This window comes from Anolis carolinensis, chromosome 2 (genome assembly GCF_035594765.1).
Source record: "Anolis carolinensis isolate JA03-04 chromosome 2, rAnoCar3.1.pri, whole genome shotgun sequence".
Lineage (NCBI taxonomy): Eukaryota > Metazoa > Chordata > Lepidosauria > Squamata > Dactyloidae > Anolis > Anolis carolinensis.
Genome location: NC_085842.1, coordinates 148,392,845 through 148,407,543, shown reverse-complemented (window position 1 = coordinate 148,407,543; position 14,699 = coordinate 148,392,845). Strand labels below are relative to the sequence as shown.

At 41.8% G+C, this 14,699-nt stretch overlaps 1 protein-coding gene across 8 annotated transcripts in view; it reads left to right on the top strand.

The window, feature by feature from the left end:
- tbc1d16 (TBC1 domain family member 16) overlaps positions 1-14,699 on the top strand; it is a 75,095-nt gene that overhangs the window by 57,769 nt on the left and 2,627 nt on the right. For 7 of the 8 annotated variants that reach the window (XM_062970795.1, XM_062970793.1, XM_008104163.3 and 4 more), the window contains 7 exons: positions 5,793-5,990; positions 7,728-7,875; positions 9,306-9,473; positions 10,456-10,604; positions 11,831-11,965; positions 12,680-12,866; positions 12,967-13,146. In XM_062970795.1, the coding sequence (XP_062826865.1) occupies positions 5,793-5,990; positions 7,728-7,875; positions 9,306-9,473; positions 10,456-10,604; positions 11,831-11,965; positions 12,680-12,866; positions 12,967-13,146 (1,165 nt within the window). The remainder of the gene's footprint in view (positions 1-5,792; positions 5,991-7,727; positions 7,876-9,305; positions 9,474-10,455; positions 10,605-11,830; positions 11,966-12,679; positions 12,867-12,966; positions 13,147-14,699) is intronic. The other variant, XM_062970796.1, reaches the window with a different exon arrangement.

Sequence of the window (14,699 nt, the reverse complement as noted above, 5' to 3'; positions counted from 1 at the left end):
TACCTGCATCCTTTGACTATTCTGACCAAGATAGTCTATAAGCTGTTCTAATAACATGCATAATAAAACAGAATGTAAGGTTTAATTTTGCCTTCTTGGACTAAATTCCTTCTCATATTATTTGCCACTAGGAGTCTAAATAATATGCTTTCTGAACTAAAGGAGAACACGAGGCTCTCCAGATTATCCTAGGTTGGTCCTGCTATCATCACTGTAGATAACTGAAAGTCCCACAACATTCTAGACAACTAATCATTTCCCACCTCCATTAAAGGACATGTTATGAGCAGAAGTTTAATCAAACCTGTTCATGATGTTTGTATCCAAAGGGGAGTCATTTTTCCATGTTTTGTTGGCAGTCCTGTTTTAAGAACTATTTTAAGAATAGAAGGAGATTTTGATGTCTGCTGGTTTTGTTCCAGGATCCTCCCTCCCTCATGCATACCAGAATCCATGGGTGCTCAAGTTCTATTATATATGCAAGAGCATAATAAAATGGTGTTATATTTTCTTTATTCATTGGAATAGTGCAACCCATGGATTCGGGGCACAAATTGGATTCTGTTTAATATTGTCAGTTCAAATATAACACTAAGTGCTGCAGATAGTAAGGCTTGCATCTCAATAAATTCTTGGATAACAACTCAATATTTGTAAGAATCCCAGTAATTCAATGGATCTAGTTAGAGTAGGCCCATTTAATTGGTGGGATTTGTGCAAATATAGAGATGCTATCCAAGAAGTGATTTTTGTGTGTGTGTGTGTGTGTGTCAGGAGCAACCTGAGTTGCTTCTGGTGTGAGAGAATTTGCTGTCTGCAAGGATGTTTTGATGTTTTTACCATCCTTGTGGGAAGCTTCTCTCATGTCCCCGCATGGAGCTGGAGCTGATAGAGGGAGCTCTCCCCGGGTCACAAGGCTTTACCCCTCTACGCCACGGGGGCTCCTTAAGAAGCGATTTATTAGGTCTGATCATGTTGGAATTACCTTTAGGATTCCAGCTGTAGAGTATAGATTTTTCCACTTTGATGAGATGAAAGAGGAGGCAATCAAATGCTGCAAAGACTCTACATAGATATATATATTCTTTCCTTTCCTTACTTAGTTTATCCATACCTCACAACCTCTTAGGATGCCTGCCATAGATGTGGGTGAAACGTCAGGAGAGAATGCTTCTGGAACATGGCCACACAGCCCGAAAGACATACAACAAACCAAATGCTGCAAAGGCTTGTTTCCCACAAACATTGCTACAGGACAGTTCTGTTCATCTGATGCTCATCCATAGTGTCTGGATGAACAGAAGAACTGCATATCTTCTACTACTGTATTGAGATGGAGCTGAGTGCAGATGAATTCCAATGTAGAATAAATGTAGGTAACTAGGTTTTTATATGAATAGCTTCAAAGTGCCCATGTAATGTTTTTTTTTTTTAACATGAATCTGGAATGATGCAGACGAAGTATTTGCAATCTTGTGTGGGAGCAGGATGTCAGTATACTTCCTCTTCTCTCTGGCTAGATTTCATCTGTCTGCATTACTTACCACTATTCACAGATGGCATGGATGATAACTATTGAACTGGTTAGCTATGTTTCAGGCTTCAACAGATTATTTACTGGGAAGCTTAGCAGCTGGTAAACCCTAGTTCAAAGAGTAGGTAGTTGGCCTTAGAGTCAGTGGTGTTCTAGTTTAACAATACAGAGAAAAGGTGAGAAGGATTTGCACTGGGAAGAGTTTAGAGAAGGGAACATTTAATCAGCTGTAGCCAAAAGATTTCTACACACATATATCAGTTCTCTGCATAGCTTATATGTTATTGTGCACTTAAAATATCATACAGTGTTTCCTAGAAGTATTTTTTTGTAAGATACGGTACGAGTTTTAGATGGTAGTTGTACTAAATCGGTGATGCCAAATTGTACATGTTAGTTTATTCAAAGGTTCTGTCAACTTGAATGTGTAACTGATAACACCTACATTTTTAAGGATAGGATTATTTATTGGAGGTTGAACTTTCAGGTTTCTGGAAATTGTGAGAATTTTGGATCACTTAAAAATTGACTTCTCTGGGGACAGCTGCTGTAAAGTCCCTTCCTCTATTTTATCTGTTGTGTCTTGGAATCAGGCATGTAGCCAGGAAGGGGGGGGGCTTGAGGGGTTTCAGCCCCCCCCCCCCAATTCTCAGGGTGGTCCGTGAGAAGGCCTTACATTTATTATTTAAACTGTTATGTTTATTCATATCATGATCTGATCACCATGCTCTATCTATCCCATATGCATGGGGGTATTGGGAGAATGATACAAAAGGTTTGCTAGGGTAGACCCTCTCCCGCTTAGACTCAGCCCCCCCCCCAAATCAAAATCCCAGCCCCCCCCCCCGCCCCCCGAATCAAAATCCTGGCTATGGGCCTGCTTGGAATGTTCAAATGTTTTCATTTCTGTGTCTGTGAAGTGCAAAATCTTAACAATAATAATAATTACAGCATGACTCGTTTAACCATGGATCTGATATTCATGGTTTTACTTACCTACATGGCAAAATATATCACCCTACAATTGTTTGTGGGCCTCCCTAGGTTCCCTAGTGCTATTCTATGCTATGCTTGCACCCCAAGTGTAGCTGAAATATATGGTTCGCTATTATCTACTGTTTATGTTTCCACAGGGGATTTGGAATATATCCCCCACAGATACTGGTGTCATATTGTAGAGGAGAAGCTGCTTTGTATGTGTGGAAACATTGCCACAGGGAAGGATAGAAGAAGTTTGGTGTTTGTGGGTTGTGGTCAGAGAAGCAAGTGGTCTGTGGACCAAAGAGCCAAAAAAGCTGTGAAAGAACGGAAAGCCAGCATGGAGTAGGGATGCTTGTTTACAGGAATACCATGCATTTGAATTCCAAGATATGCTGGGAGGCTGATTATTGGATGTATGGGGAAGAAAGGTACACACACTGTTGTGTGTGTGCGCGTGTATGTTTCAAATTCTATTGCTGAGCTTGGTCCTCTCTCTGGTCCTCTCTTAGAAGCGTAGCCCTCTCCCCATATGTCTAGGGAATGTGAATTGGAAGGCAGTGACCCAAACCCATTGGTGAATGCTAAAAATAAGGCAGCTCCAATAAGCTTGGTGTGGCCTTACTTTCAGAGGCAGGGCTGTCAGGAGAGGAAAGCGTACTGATGTGGCGGGGAAGGGGGGCTGTTTTGCACAGGCATGCTGAGTGTGTGATTTTTTCAGTGCTCAGTGCCCACATTGTTCAATAAGCGGATTAGAAAACACTGCATAAAGTGGCTTTTCAGGGGGCTGCTTTCATACCTGCTCCTTGCCTTGTTTTGCAAACCCACGATTTCACAGTGGAGACCATTCAGGCTGTTCAAGTCGATTGGCCTTTTCAAGATCCTAGAGGTCACAGTTTCAGATTCACTTATTTCCCAGAGCGCTGTTTTTCTTAGGGTGGAAGTGGAATTTTGCAGAGGCGAGAATAAATTAGTTTCTCAAATCTAATCTCTGGACTCCATGGGAGGAGCTGCTGGGGACGGGGGTTGTGTGTGGAGGGGCAAGGGCAAACAGCAGATCTCCTGAGTTCAGTTACTTAACATGCCGAAAAACATGGTGCCTGGCTTGTTCTTTGTCATATTTTTGACTCAATGGCTGCTGCTTTTCCTGTTCAGTAGTGAAAGTCTTTGTGTGGTACCACCTTCTAAATTTCTGTATTTAGAATATTAGAACTGTGTAGAAATATGGCATAATAAGTAAGGAGTTTTTTATTATATTAATTATGATTTTTCTAAATATCTAGGATGTTTTCAGGTTTACATAGAGTTAAATCAGAGCTGGGTTGAGAAGTAGGATGGGTTTAGGAATTTCTGGGGGATGGGAGGTTGGTAGAATATACATATATAGGCTGTTAGCTTTGTTTTGGTTTTTGAAGAAATCTCACCAATGCAAGCCCCCAATGATGAGAACAACTACCATTTTTTCTCTCTGTGATTATTAGGACTCAAAGTCTCTTCTCTTCCTAGATGCAGTTTGTGAAGGCTGATCTAAGTTTTCTAGCAGCTCAGCCATTTTCTTCCACATCTGTGACAATGGAACAATAGAAAGACCATACTTAGAGCAAGAGAGGCTTTATATCTATATATATAAAAGAGTGATGGCATCACGGCGACCCACAAAACAACAAAACTACAGGCCCCCCAACCTCGAAATTTGACAACACAACCCATCATCCACGCCTCTAGGTTGATACAACAAAAAGAAAAGAAAAATAAAGTCCTAATTAGAGAGAGAGGAATAATTGCTTTTATCCAATTGCTGCCAGTTAGAAGGCTAAGCTCCTCCAACTTGGTCTCCTAGCAACCCAATAAAAAATAATAAAAAACACTAAAAAATTAATACAATAAAATACTATAATAACAGAAAATAACTAAAAATAATACAAGAAAATAATAAAATATAATAAATAAAAATATAACTTACAATAAAATTAATAAAAAATGCAAATAAAGTGAAATAAAAATTACACAACAATTTTAACCAATATCACCACCACTTTGCCACAGCAACGCGTGGCCAGGCACAGCTAGTACTCATACAAATGCACTGTGTGTGTGTGTTGTTTCTCTGCCTCAGCCTTTCCCGCACACAAATAAATATATTTTATCTGTTTCAATTCACCATTCTGAATCTTGTTTATGACAGAAAATGTGGCTAAGAAATGCAACCATATGTAACAATGAGCATTGCTCGGTTTTGCTTTGCAGGCCATTTGTGTAAAATGGCATATTTCTGGGAAAGGAGAGACTCTTGTCCCATGGCTCAGTGTTAGAGCACATGCTTTACATGCAGAAAGTTTCAGACTCTGTTCTGAACATCTCTTCATGACAAAGGATGCTGGGAAGCAACACAGGGACAAACCTCTTTCTAATATTTTGAGGCAATTCTGCTAACTGAGGTTGCAGTTCTGACCTTGGCAGACCAATGGGTCCACTTGCACTGTATACATTAGTTTCTGACACTCACGTGCTGTTTACTGTGACCACCACATGCAAAGTTGACACAGAATGTAATTTCTACTGTTCAGATTGAATTGCAATGTTATTCTTTGTGCTCAGGAAAAAAAAACTCCATAAAAGTGGCTGTCTGTTTCCATTTTAACAAATAGGGAGTTGTCAAGACTACCAGGAGAATCTGTGGCACAAGTGGAACATGGATGTGGTTTTCTCCCAGTTTGCTCCCAACACAGGAGCTGTACTGTTGTTTATTTTGTCTCCAGCTTTACAAATGCACTTGGAAAATTACCCATTTTACATCTTGCCCTCTCAGCATTGTTGCATTCCCTTTCCCTGGATTCTGTCTTGATCCAGAACATAGGCATCAACTTGAGGGATTTTTTCCTAACAACTGTGGGCTGCTGAGTTATTTGGGGTCTAGGAGGCAAGGGAGAAAAGATGAACAGTTTGCTTGTGGGATCAGATTCACTGACCTGGAAGAGCTTTATTCATTTAACTGCTTCTTCTATGCACCTATACAGCTACAAGAAAGACACATTTCCTGACCCTAGTCAAACATAATGAAATGAATGAATTATGTATTTTAAATTTTTATTGACATTCTTATTTTTGCAGCAGCTGTATAGGGATAAAGTTTGGCCGAGATGATATTGTTGACAAGGCCATCAACAGAGCTTAATGGGGTTGAACATGAATTTCTGAAATCAAAACCACTCCCTGAGCTAATATACCACTGACTCTTGGAGTCAGGAATTTTCAGTGTCATTCTTTCTTCCTGATGCAGAGGTTCCTGCGAAAGCCACATGACTCATTCAACCAGCTCCAGTTCAAGTCTTGATCCCAACTCTCAGTACCAGGAGAATAATGGGCCACTGCAAAGCTCCAGGTGGGATGAGCAGCAGAAAGTGTTTGCCTTGGAACAGATCTGTGGGGTCTTCAGGGTAGACTTGGGTCAGATGAGATCTCTTCGCCTCTTTTTCAGGTAAAAAGGATGTGTTTTGAGATATTCTGACATGGTTATCTTTGCCTTGTTCCCTGGGAGTACTACACTACAGTATCAAATTGAATCTCTATTCTTAAATATTCTGTCTGAGAGGTTCTAAATGCTATTAAATACTCTTTGTTTTGGTTCATGTGTTTTTTTAAGTTTGCTTTTTTCAAGTAACTTTTAGTCCAAATATATATTCTGTGTCTTCTGAACCTGTCACTGAAGACTTGCAGTTTTCGTCTGTGGGTTTAAATTTTTATTTTTTTTAAAAAAGGTACCTTGGAAGTAGGTCAGATTCTGTATATCCATACAGAAGTTGCTTTTCTTATTGAAGCTTGGAATTTACAACCTGCATCAAATTTAGCTTCTTGAGGCTGGAACGGCATATGGCCTCAGCAAATGTGTGTGTGTGCTAAGGTAGTACGTAATCCCAGCCTGAGAACGAACCCTGTTCCTCCCCCCTCTGCACCCACCCAGTGTCTAATTCCCATGGTTTCAAAGGAAGAAAAGTATATGCAGTGAAAGTATTGTGAAGCTGTTGCCAAATACATTTCTCTTTTAAGTGGTACAAACCAGCATGAAATCTCAGTCCTTCAGTCTGACTGAAGGTTACACCACTGTTTCTCTTCAATCCCCTAAAAGTGGTCACATCCTGGGAAAGCACCGTGGGTTGAACAGTAAACTTTTTTCCAGCCCAAACTGTTCAAACAGCCCCCCTAAACTGCTTAAATGAGCCTAGAGCTCTTGAAAGCATGAACCAAAAGGAAGACCATGTCCTGGGAGGATGGTGGCAGCTGCAGTCTTTTGACCTGGAGAATCAAACACACCTGTAACTTGAACAAAATCTGTTTAAACCATAGGTCATTTAATACTCTTTGGCATTAAAAAATGAAAATAGCTACCACACAGTCACTCTAGACTAGTGGTTCCCAACCTCTGGTCCTCCGGGTGTTTTGTACGTCAGCTCCCACCATTCCTAACAGCAGGTAAGATAACTAAGATTTCTGAGAATCGAAGTGCAAAACATCTGGAGGATCAAAGGTTGGAAACCACTGGTCTAGACTGAGCGGCAGGTGCTCTACAAGATTTTAGACAGAAATTGTGTTTTCCTGTGCATGTTTGCATGCAAATTCCACATGTTGTCCCTGATCTACATGCCTCTCTGCACCATTACTGAAGGACTCAGTGGTTTGATCCAGAGGGTTCCCTTCCTGTTGTACTTGGGTAGAACAACCAGAGATTCTTGTGGATAGTGTGCGCGTATATGTGTGTAGCAGCTAGAGATAGAATCCACATTTCCATGCAGGTTTCTGCTGTTACCATATATACCACTATTCCTTTCCTGCATAATTTCTAGGCATTGACAGAGCTAGAGATCTGCATTTGAAAAGCACAGTATTAATGTTGGTTTCCAGAGTATCCAGTACAGCTTCTTTGCCCAGATAGATGCTACTTATGATTGCCTCTGGGTGACACAGTTCTTACCTCCTGGTTTGTCCAGTGTGTGTCTAATGGGTTTTTTTCAAGCATTGTTGCTTGCCAAGGCTTATTCCAATCACATTTCCCATTCACATTTATTTGGAAAGAGAGCTAGAAATGTTATGAGCACTGTGTGGACACAGAACACAGAAGTTACTTGTGTCCTCTCCATTGGAAAATGGTCCATTTCCTGGTAAGCTTTGTGGCTAGTAAATTCTGCTTTCCCCTCTTTTTCCATCCATTTCCATTCAGTGATGAGGCGTGCACCAGTGGTCAACTAGTCGTTGCCAGCAGGGAGAGTCAATATAAGATTTTCCACTTTCACCATGGTGGCCTGGATAAACTTTCTGAAGTGTTTCAGCAATGGAAATACTGCACAGAGACTCACCTCAAGGACCAGGTAAGCTGTAAAGTTCAAAGCTGAGCAGCAACCCTTTCCCATACTGCCCCCCCCCCCAATCCATATAGTGGGAGAGAGATAGAGATTTTGATGTGAGTTTGAAATGGAGAATGACATTGCCAGTAGTGTGTTTTTCTGACATGTCTGGATAACGCTTTATTTTGTATGGTGAACTTTTATGACTGTTTTTACCGATGCTTATGTTTTATTGTGTAATTTGTTTTATTGTTATTTTTGCTTCTATATTGCTGTGTCTGGGCAAGGCCCCATGTAAACCGCCCCGAGTCCCTTCGGGGAGATGGGGCGGGGTATAAGAATAAAGTTATTATTATTATTATTATTATTATTATTATTATTATTATTATTATTATTATTAATTGCAAGGGCATGATAGTGATACATTAGTGTACTGATGCCATTTCCTTGGTGATGTCTTTAGTCTGAAAAATGGGATTAATTAGCATTGCTTAGCTGAATGGGAACAGAGACATCCAAATATTAATTTAATCTAATATCAGTAAATTTACATAGAGTTGCCTATGGCATGAGCACCTGGCAGGAACACTTCTCCCCAGGCCCCCTTGTATGTTCACCTTTCTTTCTGACAAGGTGAGAGAACAGAAAAGGCAATGAGTATAAAAAAGGCGAGATTTGAACTCCAGTCCAGAAAACTTCACTGTTTTAGCTACCACAGACTGCCTCTGTGACAAGTTTTCTGCTTTTGGTTCATTGTAAGGCTCCTAGCAGTTATGTTCAAGTGATGTTTTGACAAGGCCTGTTGCCACATCTCACTTTGCTCTGCACAAAAGCTTTGCAAAAAAAAAAGCATAATTATATATGGCTTAAAGATACTGGAGCTGATTGTTAGAAACAGTGCTTTCTGAATTCAGTTACTACTCCCACCCCTTGTGCATTTTCCTCTTGCAGAGTTCCACTCATTATAGTACTAGGGGGCCTGCATCCCTGTGAGGCAGCCTTTTGATTTATAAATTAAATGTCAGCTGCAGTTTTCACCCTGGAATGGCAAGCGTCCTCTCGCCGAGCCTGGCACTGCTGCTTCTCCCTTGCCTAACAGCGATCCTTTTGTATGTGGCCAATCAGATGTAATTTATTGCATGCATTCCTCAGCAGACTCGAGATACTGCTGCAAGCTGTGTTGACTCTGATCTTGGACAGGAAAGGGTGGGAAAGGAAGGGAACATAATGAAGCAGTTTTTATGCCACTGTGATCCTTAATTACTCCAATTATATTCGCTGGCTTGGGCCTGAAGCCCTCCCAAACTTTCCAAGGCATAACAGGTTTCCCAAAGCAAGCTTGTCAATTCCACTGTAGTGGCCTAGATAAGACATCTAAGAAGAGGAAACTGAGAAAGGCTCCTGTGACTGCTGCACTTTCCTCCTCTTTCTCCTATTTTTCTTCTTGTATTTAGCAGCTCACTGATGTGAAGACCTGCATGCAGTTCTCAATCCGCCGGCCCAAGTTGCCCTCCTCTGAGACACATCCGGAGGAGAATGCTTACAAGCGCCTCGATGTGTCTGCGTGGCTCCATCATCTCAATGAGGCAGGACAGGTAGAGGAAGAGTACAAGCTGAGGAAGGTGAGTGGAAAGGCAAGAGTTGCATGTTGCTTTGATTTTGTTTAAGAAGAAACAAAGTCTTCATTTTGCTTTTGGTGGACTTAGTTTTGCTCTTTATGCTGTTCCCAAGGCCAGTGATATTGAAGTTGGTATACCAGGGTAGGGCTTGGGAGATCCTGGTTTCGGTTAACTTTGCAACTCACTGGGTGAACTTGGAGGATAAAAATGTGGAGAAGGAGTAAGTGCAGCCCTGAAGGAATGATAATTTTATGCCTGCAAACCATTGACTTTAGAATGATGGCAAGATCAGAGTTCTGCTGTTGCTAACTGGCTTTACTGTCACAGCCTGGGGGAAACTATTGTGCAAGAAGGAATTAGATACCTCCTTGTACAGAATCCCAATTAGTACAAATGCAAGTGTAACACCCCCCACGCAGTTATGTCAGGAAAAATCATCAAGAGAATTCCAATCCTAATGGAAGCTAATTATTTAATTTAAAAAACTTTAGCCTAGTAATGAAACTGAGAATAATATGGTATCTCTCTTGATTGGATTGTTTTTGCCTATGCATTGTTTTATGTTGCCCTTTGGAAAATGGATGTTTCCAGAAATGCTTGCGTAGTATGGCAAGCCAAGGAAAAGCAGTGGAAGCTGTCTGGTTTAAATAATTAAGGGACGAGAGATGCATGTGAAGCACTGGGTTTAAGTGTGAAGTTTCCAAGATCAGGGATTAAGCTGTGACGTGAGAATGATGTGTTAATTGTATAGGCCCTCCAGGGGAGTTATTGACATTGAAATGAGTTTGATTTATGTTTCTCCTGGGAAAAGGAGGGGCATGGCATTCCCTCCAAAACATGTACAGGCTGTGGGTTCCTCAATCAAGGCATCATTTGTCAGGGAATGGGGATAAAAAGAAGTTCAGTTCCAGAAATGCTGGCACTTCTTTTTCTTGGTGGCAACTTCTAATTCTTTCTCTCTTACTCCCCTTCACTCCCACACCAGGCTATTTTCTTTGGTGGGATCGATGTCTCCATCCGTGGTGAGGTTTGGCCCTTTTTGTTGCACTACTACAGCTATCAATCCACTTCAGAGGAGAGGGAAGCACTCCGAGTACAGAAGAGAGAGGAATACTTTGCCATCCAGCAGAAAAGGTGATGGGGGAGTGCTGCTTGATAACTCCTGCTCCAGTGTTTTTAGATCTGACCATGTAATATTGTCAAGGGGTCTTTTACAATCCCCATTTTAAGAAGTGAATGCTGAATTGAAATCAAGACTTGGTCACCACTCTATTTATCAACCTTTCCTTCTGCAAAAAGCATTTCCTATCCAAGAATGCCCCTAGCAGATGAAAAAGTAGCCAAGGCTGTGGGGAAAAGATCATTATTTCTTTGGAGTGGGCAGAACAGCATGCCCTGGTCTTCTTTTACTATTGCCTCCCACTATGCTCCCACTATTTCCAATGAATAATGTTATCTCATTATATGGTCAAAGTACTGAATAGTGAGACCAAAATGTGTGTTTCTTTGTTGTAGAAAAGCTTTTTAATTCAAGGTAGAGACTGGAAGTGCTATGAAAACTAGCAAATATTAAAATAGACCATGTGGACCATTGCTTAGGACAGTTCCCCCCCCCCCCCCCCGAGTGTCTGAAAAGTGATGTATACCAGTCTTCTTCAATGCGATGCCCTCCATATATGTTGGTCTAGAACTCCCATAACTCTTGCAACAGAATGGTTGGCTGGCTAGAGAATTATGGAAGTTATACTCAAACACCAGTTGGGCAAGACTGATCTATACACAATTCAGACCCAACCAGAATGTCTCCTGTTGGTGCACTACATTAGCAGGCTTTTTTTCTGGGTCATGCAGTAGGGGTGAGGGAAGGTGGACACATTTGCCAGCTTTGAGAAGCAGAGAGTTTCTTTGATGCCTTATTCCTTCATAGCAGCTGCACTTGTGGCCTTTGTCCTGTTGCTTGCACCACCTGCTTTAGCATAGTTAATATTGACAGAATGCACTAGTAGGATCTGGGTTACTTTGTGTAGCAAAACTCAATGTGTGTTAAAGCAAGTGTTGGCCCCATTTCCATATGTTTGTTGGGATTATCAAGGGCTTGCTTCATCAAAGCTTGGATTCAAGCTATTATGTGGCATGGTTCAGTGATATGATCTTGGATCAGCTGTCCTTTATTAACACAAGAATCCCCGATGAAACACTTTGGAGTCAAGATTGAGATAGAAGGAAAGTAAATTCTCCTTCATTTTCACCCTTATATTCAGACCACAATTCTCTGATGTCTCTCTGGCAGCATTTGTGAGAGCCCCCCACATTTCCCCAGCTGGTGAGGAAATATATTCACATTGTTATATGTTAATCAGACTCTCCATGACCCCGGAAGAGCAGAAGGTGTTTTGGCGGAATGTGCAGTTCACTGTCGACAAAGATGTGGTGAGGACCGACCGCAGTAACCAGTTCTTCCGAGGGGAGAACAACCCCAATGTGGAAACAATGAGGTGAGTAATTTACCCCATTGATCCATCCATGCTTGAGTTGTCCCGCAGCCTTCAAGGCTCCATGCTTACAGCAGAACCCTGAAAAAGTGCCTAGGCCTTCAACAGGAAGAAAGGCAGACAGACATAATTCTTTTGGAGAGCATTGTCAAACGCTTTCCATGTATTATTTATGCATGATTTGTCCTTATGAAATCATTATTGAGCAAGTTGGTATCATGCCCTTCCATGCTGCAGATCTGAAGCTGAAGGACACTGGTTAGTCTAAGACTGACATAAATATTTCATGGCAGAGCCAAGGGAACTTCTCACACCCTTTCCCCACTTTTGCAGAATTCTGCCTGTAAAAGGAGCAGCAATTCTTCCTTCCAAGTATTAGGGGGCCTCAGGTGTCTCCTGCATTCTTGAAGTCCTCTCCTATGCCTGATTTATTTTTTTTAAAGAAAAGAAACTGGTCAGTTAGCAACTCTACAGAAAAGTTTGCTTCTTTGGGATATATAGCCCTATTTAGTTAGTCTCAGCTGAAGTGATGACACACTCCACGTAGATAAATTCATGGGTCTCCTTTCTAAGCAAGCAATTATATGTAGCAGAGATACAATGATTTTACTGCAGTTGCACTGAATAGTCATTGAATTGGGTATTTCTTTTGTATTGTGATTATCTTTCCTTCCACAGCCTCACCTTGTGGTCTCTTTTCTGCTCCCCACGCCTTAGGCGAATCTTGCTGAACTATGCAGTCTACAGCCCCACCATTGGCTATTCCCAGGGCATGTCTGACCTCGTGGCCCCCATACTTGCTGAAGTCCTGGATGAGTCAGATACCTTTTGGTGTTTTGTGGGCTTGATGCAAAACACAATCTTTATCAGCTCCCCCCGGGACGAGGATATGGAGAAGCAACTGGTGAGGATTTGAGCTTGTCCTCCTCCCCGCCTTTCCCTTCCTCCTTTACTCCCCAATGAAAACTGCTATGGCAGGGCTGGGCTCTGGCTCCTCTTTGCAGATGTACCTCCGGGAACTGCTGCGGCTGATGCACGTGCGCTTCTACCACCACCTGGTCTCTCTCGGGGAAGACGGCCTTCAAATGCTCTTCTGTCACCGCTGGATCCTTCTTTGCTTTAAGAGAGAGTTCCCAGATGCTGAGGCACTGCGTATATGGGAGGCCTGCTGGGCTCACTACCAGGTAAGGCTTTGAGAAGAGATGGATGTGTGTGTATCAGGGGTGTACTCCTGAATTCCTCTCTGGGGGTTGCTGAATGGAAATGTTGCCAATTACAGCCACCAGTTCCCAGCTTTCTCTTCTCTTCCCCCCAGCTCTGGGCTTGATGAGATGAACATGTGTGTCTCTCTGTGTGTGTCCCTTCCCGATTTGGCAATCTGCTGGCCTTCTCTCCCACTGCTTGTCTCTGACATTACAGAAACAGATGCAAATGTTGCCCTGAGGCTTCATTACTGAACTCCTGAGCTGCCTGCTCCTGCTGCTGGTGGTCACCACTGACACAGGCAGGCTGATTCTTTTTGGCTTCCTTGTGTGAGGTTATCCCTCCCTCCCCAGGATGGAGCAATGGGGGAAAAAGAGGGGGTGACCGACTTATCTTTGATCCGTTGTGGCTCTGGAGAGGAGGCTTCTACCATCAAACTCTTTGCCATGTGCTGCTTGCTTACATTTCTCTCTGTGAAATAGAGAGAAATTGCTTCTCTGGTGGTGATCTGTAGGTGGGAAGCATAGGAGGGAATGCCTAAAGGGAGCTCTGCTCATATTAATGGGATGTTGCAGCATGACAAGTCTGATCCTCCTGACATGAATTCCTGGCCAGTAGCCAGGTGGTCTAGAGCGCCTCCTTTGCCTGTAAAACCCGGAATTGAGAAGAACACAGAATGTTAAACAAATCAAAGAACTGAATTCTACAACCAGAGATGATCGTGGACGATTTAAATTACATTGATATGTTTATTAAACACATGATCTGTTTGTTGGAGAATTTGAAAAATTGTGATAAAGATGAAATACTCTCCTTTCAAAAAAAGAATAAGCATTGATAGTTATAGGGTTTAAAGCATTTTTCAAATCTGTCGTGATGTAAACCTTGGAATATATCTGGGAGTTTGACATGGAACTGAGCACCAGGATTCGCACCTGTCTTTACTTCCTTTTTTCTCTGCCCGGCATCCTATCCAAGTGAGATCCATGCTATTAGAAATTTTGTCTAGGCAACTTTTGACTTTAGGTAGCCACAAGGGGAATTTACTAAAGTATTGATAAGGGTAGGTTATATTAGATATAATATTCACTGTGAGTAGTGATTGAAGTCATAGGTAGTGGGTTCTCAGGTAAGAGGAAATAGAGAAAGCATTTGTTAGAATGATGCAATGTACCTGTTTTGCTAGTTAATGTAATTTTTGCTTTTGCTTGTCACTTGTGTACAATAAAATTAAAAATTTAACACACACACACACACATACACAAAAGAAATAATATCTAGGAATTCCATCCTATATGAAATCTCATTGAAGTCACTCCAGCGTTAACTCTTTGCTTAAATCTTATTCTATGTAGTTGTGGAAGCACCTGGCTTTAGCTGGTTTTCCATACACCAGGGGGCAGCAGAGGAGGCTGCCAAAAATTAACAATTCTCTGCAGTTTTTGTGTTGTCGAAATCACTGAGTTGCTGTGAGTTTTTTGGGCTGTATGGCTATGTTCCAAAAGCATTCTCTCCTGACATTTCACCCACATCT